This window comes from Lactuca saligna, chromosome 7 (genome assembly GCF_052625555.1).
Source record: "Lactuca saligna cultivar CGN05327 chromosome 7, ASM5262555v1, whole genome shotgun sequence".
NCBI classification, from domain to species: Eukaryota; Viridiplantae; Streptophyta; class Magnoliopsida; order Asterales; family Asteraceae; genus Lactuca; species Lactuca saligna.
In genome coordinates this window covers 78,572,739-78,592,362 of record NC_136423.1, presented here as the reverse complement: position 1 = coordinate 78,592,362, position 19,624 = coordinate 78,572,739, and the positions used below count along the sequence as shown (strand labels likewise).

At 32.9% G+C, this 19,624-nt stretch overlaps 2 protein-coding genes across 6 annotated transcripts; one reads left to right on the top strand and one right to left on the bottom strand.

Annotated features, from left to right (window-relative positions):
* Positions 1-3,004: 3,004 nt before the first annotated feature.
* On the top strand, positions 3,005-6,424 carry LOC145003973 (uncharacterized). Its single transcript, XM_078962877.1, has 9 exons — positions 3,005-3,210; positions 3,560-3,651; positions 3,824-3,962; positions 4,087-4,158; positions 5,110-5,166; positions 5,238-5,284; positions 5,459-5,554; positions 5,828-5,885; positions 6,163-6,424. Exons 2-9 carry the CDS (start codon positions 3,562-3,564, stop codon positions 6,177-6,179), a joined length of 576 nt encoding a protein of 191 aa, XP_078819003.1. The 5' UTR covers positions 3,005-3,210; positions 3,560-3,561; the 3' UTR covers positions 6,180-6,424.
* A 7,950-nt stretch (positions 6,425-14,374) lies between these two features.
* On the bottom strand, positions 14,375-18,761 carry LOC145005573 (uncharacterized). 5 transcript variants are annotated; one of them, XM_078964679.1, is made up of 13 exons: positions 18,420-18,759; positions 18,227-18,344; positions 17,512-17,885; positions 17,314-17,436; positions 16,997-17,158; positions 16,765-16,838; positions 15,993-16,249; positions 15,799-15,869; positions 15,667-15,723; positions 15,111-15,178; positions 14,920-15,029; positions 14,764-14,834; positions 14,375-14,650 (listed from the first exon to the last, which is right to left on the bottom strand). In XM_078964679.1, exons 3-13 carry the CDS (start codon positions 17,845-17,847, stop codon positions 14,540-14,542), a joined length of 1,440 nt encoding a protein of 479 aa, XP_078820805.1. In that variant the 5' UTR covers positions 17,848-17,885; positions 18,227-18,344; positions 18,420-18,759; the 3' UTR covers positions 14,375-14,539. The 5 variants fall into 5 exon arrangements, 3 of the variants coding, with proteins under 3 accessions (XP_078820805.1, XP_078820806.1, XP_078820808.1); XR_013662619.1 differs by lacking the exons at positions 14,375-14,650; positions 14,764-14,834 and adding an exon at positions 15,287-15,417 and having other exon boundaries at positions 14,968-15,029; positions 18,420-18,761; XR_013662620.1 differs by lacking the exons at positions 14,375-14,650; positions 14,764-14,834 and adding an exon at positions 15,291-15,417 and having other exon boundaries at positions 15,003-15,029; positions 18,420-18,761.
* Between the last annotated feature and the right edge of the window lie 863 nt (positions 18,762-19,624).

The window sequence follows — 19,624 nt, the reverse complement described above, 5'->3', positions numbered from 1 at the left end:
TATTACTATGATATAAGCGTTAAACAATACTTATATAACCTATAATAATAGCCCAAATGATTAACATAAGGTCCTAATAACGTTACAATAATTAATTAAAAGTTATATTAAAAATAGTGTGGCGTAGCTCACTTACAACGGGTTTTATAGAAAACCGGGCTTTGCTTGGAGCAGCGTTTCCGAACCGAAAGACCCTTTTTCTCTGGACTCCGGGAGCTTCGGGGCTTCCTTCGGGTGTTAGGGGGTTTACCTAGGCTTAGGAGGGGGTTAGGGGTGGTAGAGAGAAAAACTAGTGAGAGAAAGAAGTGAGAAAGGTGCAAGAAAGTCGGCAGTCCTCGCATGCCTTTTATAGGCCCCAACTTCGGTCTATGCTAGGCGTACTAAAGGCATACACTGGGCGTAGTCTCAGATAAGATCAACATGCGTCGCTTCGCTGTTGGGTCATCGTGGCATGCTCCGGAACCGCGTAACCGAAAACCGCTGGGTGTAATCCTCTTCCGACGCGGGGCGTACTCGGACGCTGGACGCTCCTCTCGTATGTGAGGCGTAACGAGGCTAGGTGTCCGATCCGAAGGTCAGACCGTGATCAGCAAGCAATGGCCGAGATGCAGCCACGTCATCACCCTCCTCCCAGATTCGCAATTTCACACTCTGACTTAAAATTTTTGTAACTTTCGCATACGAGCTCCGTTTTCGACATTCTTTATATCCACGCGTAGGCGGGAACGTACTCTATAACTTTCACTTAGACTTCGTTGGCTAATTTCGACTTACTTTTAAAAGTTATTTTTTTAACAGGCCTAAAAATCCATAACTTATTCATCCGATGTCCATTTTCGTCTGTCTTTTTATTGTTACGCTACTATTCACGAGATATTTGATTCTCGTTTAGGTTGTGTCAGCTTAAAACCGCTCATTCGAACTCCAGACTGTACACTGCTAAGCTGAAACTTCGAAAAATCATAACTTCTTCATACGAAGTCAGATTTGGGCGTTCTTTTTATGGATGCTATTGGTTTAACGTATTCTACGAATTTATTTTAGATCGCTAAAGCTAAAAGTCGCTCTATCGTAAATTCACTATTTATGCTTCCCGGTACTGTGCCGGTTCCGTCGCGAAACTTCGACGAGTCATAACTTCTTCGTTATAACTCGGATTTTGGTGTTCTTTATATCCCCGAAATCCTTGTTTTGACCACTACAACTTTATGTAAAGATATCGGGATTATCTCACACTTTAATTTTGACGCTTATTTTTATCAATTATTTATTATACATTTATAAAAAAAGTAATAAGCACATAAATGCACATAATCCACATAATACTCAAATAATTCATCTTTATTACTTTAAAAAGAGTTACAATAGTTGATTTGGACTATTACATCATCTACCAATGCTTAGTCCGGAAACACGGGCGTTACAGCGTCACGTCGTTTTCTCTTGTCATATGTATTTAACATCAAGTAAACATGTTTTGTGTACAAATATAAACTACTTAATTATCAATGCAATGGTTGTATGGATTTGATCACTATTATTCACTTTGTTATTATACTGTACATGAAGTCAATCCACCCCCATACATTTTCGCCACTATGGTTTGCGGGTGTGACAACATCTAGGTAACGAACTTTTTGAAAATGTTTACATATGACCATTATGACTGGATGTGAACAGCCGACAACTATTTCTTGCTACAACTGGTCATAACAGTCATATGTGAACACTTCCAAAAAGTTCGTTACCTAGATGTGTTAAAAAAATAGTTATCTAGGCGTGTTTGGTCTCTAACTTATTTTTTTTTAACTCGGATGGTCTACAATGTTTATTTTTGTTGTGCGTTTGGTCATTGTCTTACCTAAAAAGACTATTGTGGCCTTACTAGTTTATTTTTTAATTAAATTTCTTATTTATGTATTTATTTTTTATATATTTAAAAAAATTAATAAACCCCGCATATTTTTATCTACTCACACTAAACTTGATACCACATTTGAGAAATTTAATCTGGGTCCCACCAGTCACCATCTCATCTCTCATCCTCCTTAGCTTCTATTTCCTTTCCATATTCAGTGACATCGATGTCTTCATCATCTTTTTTTTTGGTCTTTCAACTCCAACAAACCAACACCATAACATTCTAAGCTTTAACTCATCAAATGATATCATCTATATGGATTTTTCTAAATCGGATAAATATCTAGCATTAGAAAGATCGTCTTACCCCTTTTTATGGCAACAATTTGTCGATTATTTTCAAGTCCCGGGAATCAAATTACATCATAAGAGAACTGACAACATTCTTGATTTGATTCCTCGTATTTTAAGAGAACCAAAATCAATTGATTTATCTGTCTTCATCGTTGTGGATTTTGATGTTCTTCATATTATTGGTTTTTATTTTTCGTTTATGATACTTTTAGTCTCTAGTAAATTTAATTTTTTATATTTAATATCTTAAACAATAAAATTTTATAAAACAACAATGTGTCTTTTTTCCAATTCAAATCTAGAGCTTTTATTAATATTTTTTTCTAGTTTTTTTATTACTATTTTTTTTTACCAAAGTAGTATATTTAAAAAAATATTTACAAAATGGTATGGTTTTAAAAATATTTACCATTTACGTTAAATTTTATACCAAATCAAAATTAGAAAGTAAAATAATAAGAAAAGAAATTGATTTATTGAGATAATTAATTTTTTGGTTTCTTCATATCTGGATAATTATTATTTTTTATTTATCTAGCTAATAAACTTTTTGAAAGTGTTCACATATGATCATTATGATTGGATGTAATCTGTTATAACCGATCATAATGATTATATTTAAACAAAGAATAAAATTAATTAAGTCTAACATATTGTCCATATATCTTTATTTATTTCTTTTTTAATTGCTATAAATAGATTTATTAGGAGAATATGTTCATTTATTTCTTTTTTACTAATTGCTATAAATTGATTTATTAGGAGAGGCTTTTTAAACACGTGACTCGTTAGGCCAAGACACTTTTTGTTAGGGTTTAGTGGTTTACGGTGCTCAAAATAGCCTCACGTCTTCCCGTCTTCTTTGCTCACCGACCCTCCACCCTTGACGACTCACCTCCGGCGACATCTCCGGCCTCCACGACTCTACCTCCGGCGAAAGGGCGAATCCCACTGCTCCATCTCCATCTCCATCTCGACTCGGACATTTAGTCTCAGGTTTTCTTTTAAGTTTCCGATTTTGTCTGAGTTCACTGCTACAGTCTTTATTTGATAAAATTGATCAATCTGATCATATATTTGACTGATTTTGTATGTGTTCACTCTTTATTTCATAAAACTGATCATGTAGACGACAGGTTTTGTATGAATCCACTCTTTATTTGACATATATGATGAAATTGATCATGTAGTTCACTGATTTCTTTTTGTTTTTGACATCATAGTTTGTAACTTCTAATGAAAGTCCTGAGACTATGAGTTTCCTGTCTGTTTTGACATTCGATCAGTTGTCATGTAAATATTTCCGATTAATCTTGCCACTTACATGATTAAGAACACATTGTAGAGATGTCGTGGAGAGGAAGGGGACGTGGGCGAGGTGGTTTTGGTGGTGGTTATGTTCGTTTTGCAAAAGAAGAGAAGTACGAAGTATTTCCTGTAAGTTAAAGTTTCGTTTCTTCTGTTTTATACTAATATCTGATTAAATTTCTAGTTTAGTTCTCTTTTTGACATACTGGTATAAACCATGAAGAAACTATAGAAAGAGATCTTATGATCTTCTATGCTTTGGTGTGCCATAGTTGTAATGCAAACAATTTCTTTCTTGCAGGAAATCACAGACCTCCCTGATGTCAATCTTAAGCAGAAAAAAGACGATTACTGGACTTTAGTATCAACTGCTGATAATCTGCAAAAGTTTTGGAATTCATCTCCTTATTATTTGGGGGATCTGAGTGAAGGTGGTAAAAGTAAGCATTTCATTCTATCTTTAAATTGCATATGTTCATTAAGTTTCAAAACTTCTTATGTTATCTTTTATATGATATGATATGATAATGTTTTTGATTTTTTATGTGGAAATTGTGGTGGCAGAAAGTATTAATAGCAGGCCTCCACTTTCAGACTATATGATGCTGACTACAGACTATGTTCCAGCAGAACTAGGTAAGTAAAAGGAATGGAATGGTTGATTCCATTCATGGAATGGAATCAGCCATTCTTGAAGGAATGTGATTCCTTTCTTTCGTTATGTTATTTTTCATTCCTTATTCTATTATGGGTGTTTGCTTTAAATGAAAACGACATAATAAGTTAATAACCCATTTTTATCTATGTAATTTTTTATGAGATACATCCTTTTTAAGAACAAATTATGAGTTTAATTAACTTACAATTTCTCATACAAGACCTTATACTTTGTTTTTTTTTTTTTTTTTTTTTTTTTTTATATTCCGGGTTAAACCTTATCTTCTTTTGTTCATGAAAAGACCTTATATTTTTTCATTTTTTTTTACCAAAAAACCCTCAACTTTTTTTTTTTCCGAAAAAACATTCAACCTTCTAAATGTTTCCAAATATATTCTCAACTTTTTTAGTTTTTCCTGAGAAAACCCTCACATTTTACAACTCTGTTTGGAGAAAAATGACTAAAAGGACCAGATTGGAAAAACTGAAAAAAAATGCAAGGTCTTTTTCATGAAAAAAAAAATAAAGTTGAGGTTTAATCTGGAAAAAACACAAAATATAAGGTCTTTTACTCTTTTATGAGATTATCCCTATTACCCGAAAATTATATTTTTATTATATTCTTATATGAGTTTTTTTTATTATGTTCATTTTTTTTTTTGTTTAAATCAAGAGTTCATTAATTAAATAATATATAGAGTAGAGTTGAAAAAAGCATTTTATTTACATATATTATAACACATTCATATGAGAATTCATTCCATTACCATTATCATTCCATTCAATCAAACAGACATGAGATTTTGTAATTTGTTCTATGATTCCTTAAATATATATAATCATTTAACCATAAAAATATACTGTTTCACATTCTATACCTTAATCTATTTAACACAACCAACATACTTTATTGATTTTTTTTCCAAACAGTTGGAAAGAATGTGAGGCCTATGAAGAAGAAAAAGACCCAATGGGATCTACAGTCAGGTTTTTAATTCATTTCACTTCTTAAAATATCTTTTATTTGTTAAATATAATTATAACATTCTTTTGGACAGATCTACAGAGATTGGATTTATTTGAGAAGCTTGACCTGAGGCCTCAGGTACTTTTCTTTTATCACATTCAAAAGGGTTAAATGCAAGAAATATTTGTTTATTACAACAACATTCTACTTCAAAAATCTAATAAATTATACCAATATCATCCAAATTAAAAGAAATGAAGTTATGATGCTACACAAATAAATGAAAGTAGATTGGTATTTTTTGTTTCTTAGAATGAAGATGAGGAAAAGAAAGATGATGAAGAAGAGGATGAAGACATTGAAAATATGGAAGAAGAAGAAGATGACAGCCAAGATGATTATGCACTTGTATATATAAATTTTACTTTTTTTTGTTTTTTTTTTTTAATTAATTAAAAATATCGGTTGGACAAAAGATGCTACTTTTTGTCCTATTCAAAAAGGGGGAACACCAAGAACCATCATGTCAGATGTGAACCAGGTACACAGTGGGCCCCACTAGGTGGCTGACAATTGACGTAACAGCCTAGTGTCCACAAGGAGCATAGTCCATATTTTAATTGAAACTCGTTAAAAATAAAGATTTTATGATTATTTATTTTTAATTCATGGGATTCATAGGGTCGGGATTATGATGATGATGAAGATGATTTCAACATGAATGATGATCATGCTGATGGTATGCTAAATCATTTGAACTACTCTATATGCACTATGGCCTCGTTTCCTAATGACTCAGACTGATGTCAATAAGACATTGTACTTTTTTTATTCCACCCAAAAAGGTGGGACAAGATCCGCTTTTGGCCTATTGTTTGTGAAAAGACACAAATGCCCTCATCATAAAAAGTTGCCGTAGAAAGTTTGTCCCGTGTAGTCCAGTCCCTTTAACAACTCCCACATCAAATTCACAAATGTTGATTTACATGTGCTGATTTTTTAATCTTTTGTTGCAGATGAGGGTTGCTACTAAGAAATGCTATTTACCCATTAATTTTGTAATTACTTTTTTTTTTTTTTTACTTAATGACTTAGTGGGGATATGACTTAATAGCCATACTGTGAAATGTCATTGACTCCTATGCAATGCTTATTCACCTTTTGACAAGTAAAATAGAGTTGCTGTGGTATGGAACAAGTGGGAAGTGAAAATGTGAATAATTTGAATTCTAGAAGCCTAGTGAAGTTATCCAAGTTGAAAATTAAAATTGAAATTTACATGGGATGGTTTTTCTTTGTGTTTTTAATTTTATAATTTATATTTTATCTTTGTTTGTTTGAGTCGTGAATATGAAGAAGATGAAAGAGATAAACGAGGGTGTTATTGTAATTCAACTTCGTTATAAAAAAATGATCTAGGAAAGACATCCATGCGGGGTTAAACTTATCGATATAGAGGTGGAAGTTTTATTGCATTGTAGATAAGTCGAAAAGTATTTGTTAAAATGGCAATGGATTGAAACTTGACTAATAATTTATCCATAAATTTATCTGTCGTATAATATCTTTTTTGTAATTATACTTAATATATCATTATTTTATATAAAAATGAAGGGGTGGTAATTCACGAGTAAGGTAGGTGATGTGTTGCTTTAAAGTTTAAACCAGAGATGTTTACCTTTTTACAAGTAGAACATAAACACTAAAAAGTATTTATGGGTCGATTTATTTAGTTTGATATCTGTTCAATATCTCTAATCTCATATTCTCATATCTATAAGTTATTTGAATTGCGTTGGTGGAGGTTCAACTTTTACTATTCTTCTTGGCTTTTGTAACAATAGAATTGGATGTTTTATGAGGATTTCATGACAATCAATTAACTCATTAACTGAAATGCATGGACGTATTTGAGGGTGTACGGTCGCACATGACCCATGTCGTGGAGGGGGTCTAATTTTAGATATGATTAAATTCATAGTCTAGCAATTGACACAAAATGACAATCCAATAATCAAAAAGACAAAAACCTATGTGTTTTTCAATTCCAATAGGTAACGCTATAATTAAAAGAATTGCAATAATTCCTGTTTTGAAAAATTGGGTTTAAAATTTACAATAAACAAGAACTTACGTTTTGTTTTAATTTTAAATTTCCAAATTTGCAGCAATTGCAAAGCTCAAAGACATTTTTTATTTATTGGTTTTCTGATTACACTAGATTTCATCTCTCGTTTATATTGCACTCGCGCTCTACTTTTTTATTGTTAACTCAAATTAAACAATTAAGTATTTCATTATTCATAATTTCTACATCTAACGTCATCTCATTTTATATTCTAATTGTTAACGTTGGTTATCGAATGTAACACACTAATAAAAATATTCTAAATAACTGAATAATGATATGAGAGTCTTGCAATTCATTTAACTAATTGTATTATTATTATTTTTTTGTCTTTATAACATTTATCGAGTTATCGTCGTATGAACAAATTTTATTTAATATATAGAGGTGGAAAATTTATTTATAACTAAATAAAGATGCACAAAAAACATCTTACTTATATGGTAGATTTTTCAAAACGGACTCTAACAGCTACAACCGTTAAGTTTGTATTGTGATTTTGTCTGTTGTTAGAAAGCTCGGTAAAGGCTCACTTAAATCATGCATAGATTCACATGCATGAAAACACTATGAAAATTAATTGAGTGACGTCGATGATATGAGAGAGAGAGAGAGAGAGAGAGAGAGAGAGAGAGAGAGAGAGAGAGAGAGAGAGAGATATGCAAAAAAGAAAGTAGAGTAGCGCAAGAGAAATAGCGCCAATGTCAATGTGGTTGAGGATGGAGAGTGAGAAGGGAACGAAATGGAGGTTGATAGAGAATGCAAGTTGGCAATAGCTTTTTGTCTTTTAATGTGCGATTTATTTTTTTGACAGACAATGTTTTTTGTTTCTCAAAATTTTAGAAGTTTTATGTTCTAGTTTCAAAATTTTATTTTCTTTATAAAACATCTTAAAAATTGGCTAATATTTCCAATTGCTAAGATAGCGCACCAAGATGGAAAGGTTGTTGATGTATTCAGAAAATTCCCAAATTTTGCATAGTTTACTATTTAGTTCCAAATTATTATTTTTTATAAAAAATTCTAAAAATCAGATTAAAAAATCAAAATTTTTTTGGGAGAAAGGGGGGGGGGGGGGGGGTGACTAGAAGCTGTGATCTCCCTTGGCTAAGCAACTTAGCCAAAAGGGCGCTGACTTGGTGTGTCACGACATCTACCGCGTCATACCACATCAATCACCCTTCCGCGCCACTTCTAATAGGTTAAACTGAAAATGTAAAAAAGGTAAAAAAAAAAAAAGGGTTAAACTGAAAATATAAGTTGAGTTTTCAGACTTTTTCATAAAAAAAATAAATAATAATTTGGCACTAAAACGTAAACCGTGCCAAAATTTTGAGATTTTTCCAAAAAAAAAACATCAAACACATTTCCACCTTGACACACCACCTTAGGAGTTACCTGCTTAAAACAAAGTATCCTTTTATTGGTGCGGAATCTGTCCCAAAATGCTATTAAGGTGAAATAATATCGATATCAAAACATTTTCGAAGACACGTTTTTTTCATCAATATTTATAAAGTTGGGATATCATAACTGATACAGAAACATAAACATAAAATGGTCTTTACATGTGATACAAGAAACTAAGTGGGTCAGACGTGGACGATTCAAACATCAAACACCTTTTTATTTAATGGCCTAAAACTCCTTAAATCTCTTGGTAGCTTCAAACATCAATATCCTTGAAACTTTGTACTGCTACATATGATACAAAAAACTAAGTGGGTCAGACTTGGAAGCCTGATGAACACATAGGATTTTCAAAACACAATAATATTATTAAAATCTGTTAAATATATTTTTTACACCAAACAAATAAGTTGATTACCCATTCCCGTTATTCTTATTCATTGATCCTAAATTTATGATCTCAATGGACCTAACCAAAAGGATCGTTGGAAATAATGAGTAAAAAATACTACTTCAGGGATTCCATAGCAATATATGTCAATAAGTTAACAATGGGGGGAATAGAGTACTCAAATGAAAACATAATCCATACTCCTGGATAATATGATTCATTAACACATACAGGTTTTGAGTCTATTAGCGTTTCACTGGATTATCTAGAAGAGTTTATGGTCATTTTTAATACTCTGCTATATTATTGGTCTCGGTAGTACAGTACTACAATGTTGGGCATTGTCTCTCGCCATTATTTTATCTCTTTCTCAACCCTTTTCTACCTAATATTTTATAAGTACGGTAAAATACATATACAGATAAATCAAGCAAAATCATACCCTATTATTGCATCTAGCACAAATATCAAGAACACAAATAATATGAATATATAGCATTCAATTATCTAAATACTTTGTATCTATGTGTAAGATAAAAGTAACTATGCACTCACTTTTTAAAAGTGGATGTCTTGCGATTAGGGCAATGCTTCGCCTAACACATTAGATTTTCCTTTCAAAAGACCCATATATAAATATCATTAAGTCTCAGTCTTATACCTCACGACTATAATAACGGTAGTCTAGATTCCTCAATAATCTAAATGTCTATATCAAGATTTACCAAATAATGAATAATCGAGTAAGATCATATCGGAGATAGGGTCTGTTTGGTATACAGAGTATACTGTTTAGAAATCTCACTTTAAACACCTCACCAGATTTAGCCTAGACATTACTCCCATAAGTAGATCAATCAGTAGTATGACTTGAAATCAGTGATAAGTTTTATTTATAAATTCATAATAACGGTTTATGAATATAGATATAAGTTACACTTAAAGCATAGAAAGTGTAGCTTAACTTATAATTTTTTTTTGTTGAAAACAGGAAAGTCACAGGCAGAACTTTGACCCGAAAGCTTCTATTTTTTGGGCTCTCTAATTCCCAGGGCTTCGCCAAATACTTCTAAAATCTAAAGAAATTCGGACCTAAGAGTATAGAATTCTAGAGAATTGATCTGAAGGTGTGAGGAAGAATGAGGAGGTTGAATGCTATTTATAAACGAAAATTGGGCAAAATGCATCGTGCCTTGGCTTTCTCAGAAAGGCCTCTTCTAGAATCGTGACAGATGGTGCACATGTAGTGGAGCCATGTCGCCATGTCGAGTAGTTTTTCTCTATTTTCAGAAAATAATATCTCTCACATTCGAGCTCTGTTTTTGACGTTATTTATATCCACGTGTAGATATTTCCGAGTACTACAACTTTCATTTTGACACCGTCGACTATTTTTCAATCCATTTTAAATTTAACAGTCTATAAAGATTATACTGCAAAAGAACATGAAAAAAAGTCATAACTACTTCATACGATCTCCGTTCTCGACTGTCTTTATATTGACATATTCCTATTCACGAGATCTTCAACTCTAGTTTACATTATTTTGGCTACCAATCAACCGATTTTAATTTCGATTTCTATATCCACATTGTTGCGTCAGAACTTTGAAAAATCATAAATTCCTCATATGAAGTCAGATTTGGACATTCTCTATATGCATGCTCTTGTTTTACGATTACTAAGAATTTCGTTTAGATTACTTAGGCTAACAACCAATCCATCTCTGATTCATGTTTTGTCGTATAGGGTTAAATGCAAAACTTCGAAGAACCACAACTTCTTCACACAAAGTCAGATTTAAGCGGTACTTACATCCCCGAAAAAGTCATTACGATTACTACAACTTTCATCAAGATTATTTATCCTAAATAATCTTTTATATTTGAACGTTTATTTGATGGAATTCGTTAAATTTTATAATATTGTTTTATACAAATATTATAATCCCAATATTTGTACATAAAACATGTACACAACAAACAACTATGAGTAGTGATTTCTATTTGAGGATTTTAATTATAAATGATTATTATATTTTATAATTTAATATCTACCCCGAACTTGCGGGGCGTTACAATTATATTCTCTTTAGGATGATTACGTCCCAGAATCATACATCAACAAAACAGCTATGAGTAGTGATTCCTTAAGTCTTTTTTCGCTCCTAAGGTAAGGATTGTTTTTGTACCATGCACCTACAATACTAATTTGACTTACAGTATTCTATGTTCCATCTTGACAGCTTATCAGCATGTCGGCCTATTTTCATAATTATTAACTTTATTGATTAAGGTTTCATATACTCGACCTTTTAACGCTGATTTCCTCATACAACCATTCTCTTCATCCAAAAATGATAATTTGCGAATTCAACTGTTCCGTGTCTTTTTCGAGTTTCGATTTTGTTTGTCTACAACGGTTTTTGAGTTACAGACCCGACACAGTTGACAATATTTATGAGTGGCAATTGTGTTATCGTTATAGTCATTCTTTTATTGATTACATCAATAGCGAACCTAGAGCAAAAGTTTAGGGGTAGCTCAATTTTTTACTGATTATATGACTTTTTTCGGGTTCATGTTAAACAGGGTTTAATTTTTCGTGTTCAGGATAAAAATCAAAAGTTAAAAGTTACCCATTTATCAGGCTTTCAAGGATGTTGTGTTAGCCTAATAACTAAAAACTAATGTGAACATGAATCAAAATTTGATTCTTTAAGAGTAGGTGTTGATTTTTAAAGATTAGATTGCTTATTGTTATCCCTTTGATAATCTAATCCTCTATTTTTATAGTTGCTTTTAAGTCTTAATTTATTGTGATTAAATAGATGGGAACTAGTTACACATTTTAACCATTTACAATTACATATTTTGATGGCAAAACATTAAAGATTACCTGTGAGCTACTGAAATCAAACGCTTTTCAACCAAGTTATCCAACTTTTAGCCTCTTCCAAGGGATGTAAATACTTTAATATAATGTAAAATAATTACATCCATAAGAAAATACGAAAAAATGAACCAAATTGCAATCAATGGAGAATCATATAACCCCAACAATAGAAGAATTGATGAATAAACAATATTGATAGTGAAAGCATGTTAAGTCATTGGCTGTCATTGTCATTGCAAGAGTGCAAATCAGAGATGCTAGAACAAAAATACAATCCCACTCAACTACTTAAAGTATGGAATCCTAAGGATATATTGGTTGTGTCATCTTGATAGACTAGAGAAATAAATAATTAGCTTGATCTAGTAGAACAAGACCAACAAATGCTTGAAATAAAGATAAAGGTTAGGACTAATAGTAGTACAAACAATGATATTATACAAAAAGCAATATAAATAATGACCCCCACTTAGAGATATAGCAATCTCAATCTATTCCATTCCTTAAAAATTTCACTTTTATTTCAAGCATTTCAAACAGTTAGTATGCATTAAAAACTACGTGAAACAATATTGTTAACAAAGAAAATAGCACAAAATGAAACATATGAATGAAAATGTGAGATTAATACCTTGTGTCTACGTTCTTCCTAAACAACAAAAAGAACAAGCTTTATAATAAGTAAGCAAACTCATTCAAACTGAAATCGCAGACAAAGAAAATGACTAACAAAGAGTGATTCTTTAGAGAATATGATTTTCAAAATAAATAGGGTTCAAAATCCAAATTAAATCACAACGGATTCTCATTGTTCAATAAAAAATTAAAATACCTAAATGTAACGTGTTGAAGAACAAAGCATAGTTCTCCGTTTCATTGGGAAACAAGTTTTAACCTTCTAGTTCCAAACTTCAAACTCCTTCTACAATCCTTCTGTTATTCCAGGGTAGCACACCACTTATTTAGAGGTCGCACGTTTACAACTTAACTTACAAAACAAAAATAAATAATAATAATAATAAAATGTTTTATACTACTTGAATTTTTTTTTTTTTTGAGGGGTAGCAAGTGTTATCCTTGACTACCACATAGGTCTGCCACAGGATGACATGCATACAAGAAATATTATCAAATGTGTCGGTTCTGGAATACAAACCAACTATGTTTTTAAGAGCTTGATCATCATTGAATTTAAAGAGATAAATAGACTAGTTATTTAAAACCACATCTCAGAGATCATATTAGCAACATGCTTCATTAGTACATTTTTGAGATCACTCACTACATTGCGAAAGAAGCAGGGAGAATAGGAAACACTCTTCGTTGTCCCAAAAAAATTTCATAAGATAGTTTTGGGCAGTGGCGAGTATAGAATATAAAACCACATGGTTCCCTAATTTTTTTTATATATATTTTCTTGTACAAATTAAAAAAAAATATATAGGTAAGGTAGGTCCTAAATTTTTTAAAGATAGGTCCTTAAAAAATTCCTATAGTAATTTTAGATAAATTAAAAAATTAGTTGGGTCCTACGATCCACCTTCCTTATATTTAACCTCACCACTCGTTTTAGGGTTAGCTTCTGATTAAATGTTCTAGTATCATTAATAGTGTCCTGGTTTTGGGGTTAGCTTCCTGATTAAATGTTTTAGTATCATTTCTTGCAATAGTGTCGTTAGAATCACAAAAATCATTAGATAATGAGTTAGAAGAAGGTTTATAAATGCATGGTGCTGTCGATAATTAGAGTATTTAGTGGGCCCAACTGGAGTAGGAAGAAGGCTGGACGATTTCGTGGGCTATACAAAACAGCCAGCCAGTCAAAATATTGGGCTCCTTAAGTGGAATCGGAGAAAATAGAGACGAGCATTAGGAATTTAGGATAAGGTTGTGTTGTGGGGCCAAGGAATCAAAAGATAAATATTATCTATTAAGTACCCCTTCACTCAGTTGATTAGTTTTTGACGTGTCCAAAGTGAGGACAACTCTCTTGTCCATAGCAGCAACATGGTGGACGTTGGAAGTCCGTATACACCAAGAAAGATTGGAAGTTGGAACATCTCTCTTCTTCTTAACACCATCTATCCTTCTTTCCTTTGTTTAATCAACACCATACACCAACAAAAAGCTGCTAACCGAATCGTGAATTGGTTTTTTGATGTTTCTTAATTAGTTCTAAATCAAATCCTCACACATGAAGAAATTACGGTGAAAAAACCTCTCTTGGTATTTAAGGTTCTATATCTTATCTTATCATATTTTTATGTTATTATATTTGTAAAAAATATTATTACAAGTGATAAAAAGGTGTGGAATATAGAAAACAAATAACTCAATAAAGATGTTCTATAATCTTATACAGCCATCTTACTTATTATATTTTCCTAATAATTTCATTTAATGCTTCTATAAAAATAACCGTTGATCATTGCGTAAATATCATTTCTGACAAAGTGTAAATTAACCGATGATCAAAAGGGTTTTGGGAAAACCAACACATATTTGTTTCATTCTCATACAACAAATTGTCCAAAGAAAAAGAGAAATGAACAAAGATTAATGAGAGTAACTACAATTTCACAAACCCCAACTTTCTCTTCTTCATGTCGAATTTGATTAGAAGACTACCTTCGTTTTCTTTATCCCACTCAAATTTCTCCATTTTTAAGAGATCAACAACCTATAACAAACATTCAGACATCTCAAGCTACACAAAAACATGAGATGATTGATCCTTGAAACAGTTAAATAGATAATGCTCATTTCTACATTAAAAAAGGCATGATTTCATACCGCCTGTTTCAGCATCGACTGCCCAGTTCCTCCACTCCCATATCCGGTGATGACACGGAGCCGCCGCAGAGCTGTATATCACACCGATTAGAAAACCATCCAAAACACAATGTGTGTGTGTGTGTATATATATATATTGACCAAAAAGATACTTACAACGACCATATACACCAAATGCAAGGTGATATTTTAGTATCGTCATTCCCTCTTTCACATGTTGTCCATGTAAATCGATTGTCATCAAATCTACAATGTTATTTTTGTTCCTGTATTCAATAACAATATCAACATATATATGTTAAATAACAGGTTGGCTTTGTTGCCACCTCTAATATACAATGACAAACCTTGAATCAAAAATATCCTCGCTAGCCTTTTCATCAGCTTGCTCAGCCTTTTCCTTCCACATCCTTGCCTACATAAAAATTTATAAACTCAAGTCATTATCGTAAGTATTTCCTAGAAGATTGCAAAATCATTGTTGGCTGCTATATATATATATATATATATAGGAACTTAGTACCTACAAGGAGCTTAATCCATATTAGAATCCGAACTTTCACAAATTGTGGCTGTTGGGACTTGAACCCTTGACAAACAATGTCCCCAAGAAAGGTGATGCTCAGGCTTAAAACCTAAGATGTCTCCTATGACCTATCACCAACCACTCATGTTGGGGCTTAATCCATCACCATGGTGGTATATAAGTGTGTGAACAACCACAAATTCAATTATCTTCACATAATCATATAGAAACTTATATAACCAAGTTTTTAGTTGGCTCATTAAAATATTAACACAATGTCAATTAATCAAAGTTGCATGAAAAACTTCTAAGAGAAAGGTGTTTTAATCGCATTTAATTAAGGGGGCTTTCTCCCTCTCTTTCTCTTGTGTACCAACCTGTTCGGAGAGATTTACCCCCTCATTCTGTTTTCCACTTGCATATGCGTTTTTAGCCTGCAGTATAGAATGAAAATGAAAGCTCAGCGAACATTAATGAAAGCCCAAAAGCGATACAGAAAACATTATTGCCTGCTCAACGAGGGACTTCTGAATTTCCCAGTGTTGATTTGCGTTATGCCTGTATTTCTTATAATCATCCCCTTCACACACAAACGAATATCAAAATTACATCAATTATTAAACACACATAAATGGTCGGCACTTCTTTTAAAATACTGAGCCTAAACCTAAGAAACCTAAAGTGGATCGTTGATTTTACTTACCAGGAATATGTTGCTTTTTTGCGGTGTCTTTTGAAGGATAGTCAAGTTTTTGCATTTGTGACCCTTTTTTTACTACCTTCACCCAACTATCTGGATCGTGTAATGGACTCTTTCCTTTAGAGTCCCGAGTGTGTGACCCTTTTTTTACTATCTTCACCCAACTATCTGGATCATGTAATGGACTCTTTCCTTTAATGTCTCGAGTCTGAGTCTGTTCAGAGGAAGTTCCAAGGCCAATAAGAACTTCACGCCAACTCCTAAACGAAAATTACAAATGGTCAAAATAAGATGTTGGACACATCAAATCTTCATTTTTTTCCAATGATAAAAATTAATTCTAATTGATTCACAAATCTCCCTCCCATAGTCATACAAATGAAATTTTAGAGTAAATTACTGAAATCGTTCCTGTGGTTTGGTCAAAATTGCACGTTTGGTCCCTAACTTTTTTTATGCACTCGGATCCTCCCTGTGGTTTGATTTTGTTGCGTTTTTCGTCCCCATGGTTTGGTAAAAAATGCATATTTGGTCCCTAACTTTATGTATGTAAGGGACGAAAAATGCAACAAAATCAAACCACAGGGACGAAAAACGCAACAAAATCAAACCACATGGACAATCCGAGTGCAAAAAAAAAGTTAGGGACCAAACGTGCAATTTTGACCAAACCAAGAGACGATTTCAGTAATTTACTCGAAATTTTATTAACACCAAAATCATCTTATATCAATACAAAACAAGGTAACATAGTATATGACAAATTAATTACAACCTCTTGAATGACATATTACCCTCGTGGAGATCACTATTAGATGACGAGGCAATGTAAGAAGCCCCACCAGTTAACTGTCACAAAAGAATATTCATAGCCATAAGAATATATTATATAACAGAAAAAGTTCATGTTGATCACGCACGATTATTAGGCACATCATCCATATTTAAAACCTTTATAGAATGAAATTCATATAATTTTAAAGATACATAAAGAACAAGTTATTTACACCGTAACTTTCTTCAAGAACATCAGAAACAACTTTTATGTTTGAATTGTGTTGATGTCTACTCTTCGAAAACGCAAATGAGGGCTTAATAGGAGTTAAAGCAGGCCATGTCTGAAGATCATTATTAGATGACAAAGGTAGGTATGACTTTCTACCGGGGTCCTGTCACAAAGGATTCATAGTCACAAAAATATATTATTAGATAATGAAAAACTTATCATCACCAATTTCAAAAAAATCACGGTGATCATGCATCATTTCCAAACACATGATCAGTATTTATAACCTTCATAATGAAAAGCATATAACAAACTTACTTGTATGCCACATTTTTCAAAACAAACTCTAACATCTTCAATCGTTGTATCTGAGTTGTGATGTTGTGTGTTCTTGGAAAGCTCGGATGAGGGCTCAATTAAGCAAGGCATTGCTTCCCATGCCTGAAAACAATATGAAAATTAATTGAGTGACCAGAAAATCAAGAAAATAACATTTAGCGATATAGGTTCACTCACCTTCAGAACCCATGTTAGCATTATCTTGTTGGAAAAATTCCCTGATACATCTGACATAATCCCAGGAGCAACAATATGTTTCTCCATACTACCAGATATATAGGAAACATCAGAGTTTGAGCAGGAAGCATCATTATCTGAGAAATCAAAAGAAGTATCTGTCCAATTATCGTTTTCGTCACTCAAAAGGGTGGTTGTATCTGTCATATCCCCTATCAATACTGCAGCATCAGCATCCTCTTCCACTATAGTAGAGTTTAAAAACCCACTCTCTTCTTTTTTCATCAAACTACTCAAAACCTTTGATTCCTCATCAGTCTTATGTGGATGACCCATTAAGAGAAATGTTTGTCTGCACTAACGGTTTGTATACACTGCAATTTATATAAATTCTAATTATTAGAATCAAATTTAAATTCTATCATGTGTTCGATTTAAAAATGAACGTGTAGGCCAATTCAAGTAATTCTGTGAATAGGTCCTACATTTAAAATTTGTCTTTTTGTCGAGACTTTCATATATAAAAGTATAGTTCACGATTTCCTACAAAAAGGTGCATTTATTTCACTTCGTACTTGCTTTTTATCCTAGATCTAAAAACAATTCAATAATAAGTAATAACTTCATTAAATAGCTAAAGTAACACCAGATCGAAAAGAACGGAAGTTGCATGAAAAATAATCAAAAATCGCTACTTTTGAAAAAAGATACTCACAGTCTTGCAAGAACCAAGTTGTAAAATCCCGTAGCCGGATTGAATTACAGCGATCGTGTAGAGAATCGAAAGCAGAAATTAGAAGGGTATTATCACCGGCTTGAATTACACCGATTGTCTAGTGAATCGAAAACAGATATCAAAAAGATATTAATCAAATTGATTAAAAACTTTTATGATAAAAAAAATTCACCTGAATCCGTGATTCGCAACTGATCATTCCACTCTGCTTGAAGGCTGAAAACTAGAAAGTTATAAGGTTCGGATTATTAAAAACGATTACATGAACAGAAACGAGTGGTGGGATGCTGAGAAGAGAAGAAGACCAGAGCGTCTTATGAGGTTTCACCGGAGGTGAGGGCGGTGGCGACTGTCGACTGGCGACTGCCGAGGGGGCGGTTAGCGCAGATGGAAATGCGAGAGAAAAGAGAGTAAAAAAGTAAGAGAGACGGAAAGCGGATAGAAATGAAGGAGAAAAAGAGTGAGAAAAATGGTGTCTGAGAAGAGAGGCGACAGAGAAGGCCACTAGCGGGCGCGGCGCTGACCGCGTCCAATTACAAACTTTTCACGCCGTGAAGCTGAGTAGGTGTGCATGGGTCGGTTTGGGTTGGTTTTGGACCCAACCCAATCCAACCCGTAAATGATCGGTTTCTAATCGGTTCAGTTTATCGGTTTCTAATGAGGGTTTCTCGGTTTCTTGAGTTCACCCAATACACTTACAGTTTCTGGGTTTAAACCCATGGGTTTTGGGTTTGAACCCATTTTCCAGAAATGTAACAATTAGTTAAATAATTAAAAAAACACCTAAGCTTCTTTTATTTATTTTTATTTATATATATATATATATATATATATATATATATATATATATATATATATATATATATATATAACCAGTAAAAAACATCGGGTTTGCGGGTTTGCTGGGTCGGTTTCTCGGTTTTAAAGAGGGGTCGGTTTCTTGGGGTGTTGGGTCGGTTTATGGGGGAAAAACCGAAACCGAACCCGGAAAGTCGGTTTTTACAAATTTAAAACCCACACCGTCGGTTTTGATTCGGTTTCGGTTTCGTCGGTTTTTGTCGGTTTCTTGGTTCGGGTTTGCTCACCCCTACTTTAAACCCTATATCATTTGTAGGGAAAATGACTCTTGAGAGTAATTAACTTTTGTGTTTGTATTCATTTGGTCACTTTCCTTTTTTTTGTATTCAATATACCATCGGACTTGTTGTTTGTGTTCACCACAACCCTTTTGACCGGCTTTTGATCTGTGATAGCCGGTCAAAGGGTTATGGTGAACACAAACAACAAGTTCGATGGTATATTGAGTACAAAAAAAAGGAAAAGGACCAAATGAGAACAAACTCAACAGTTGGTTACCCTCCTAAGTCATTTTCCCTT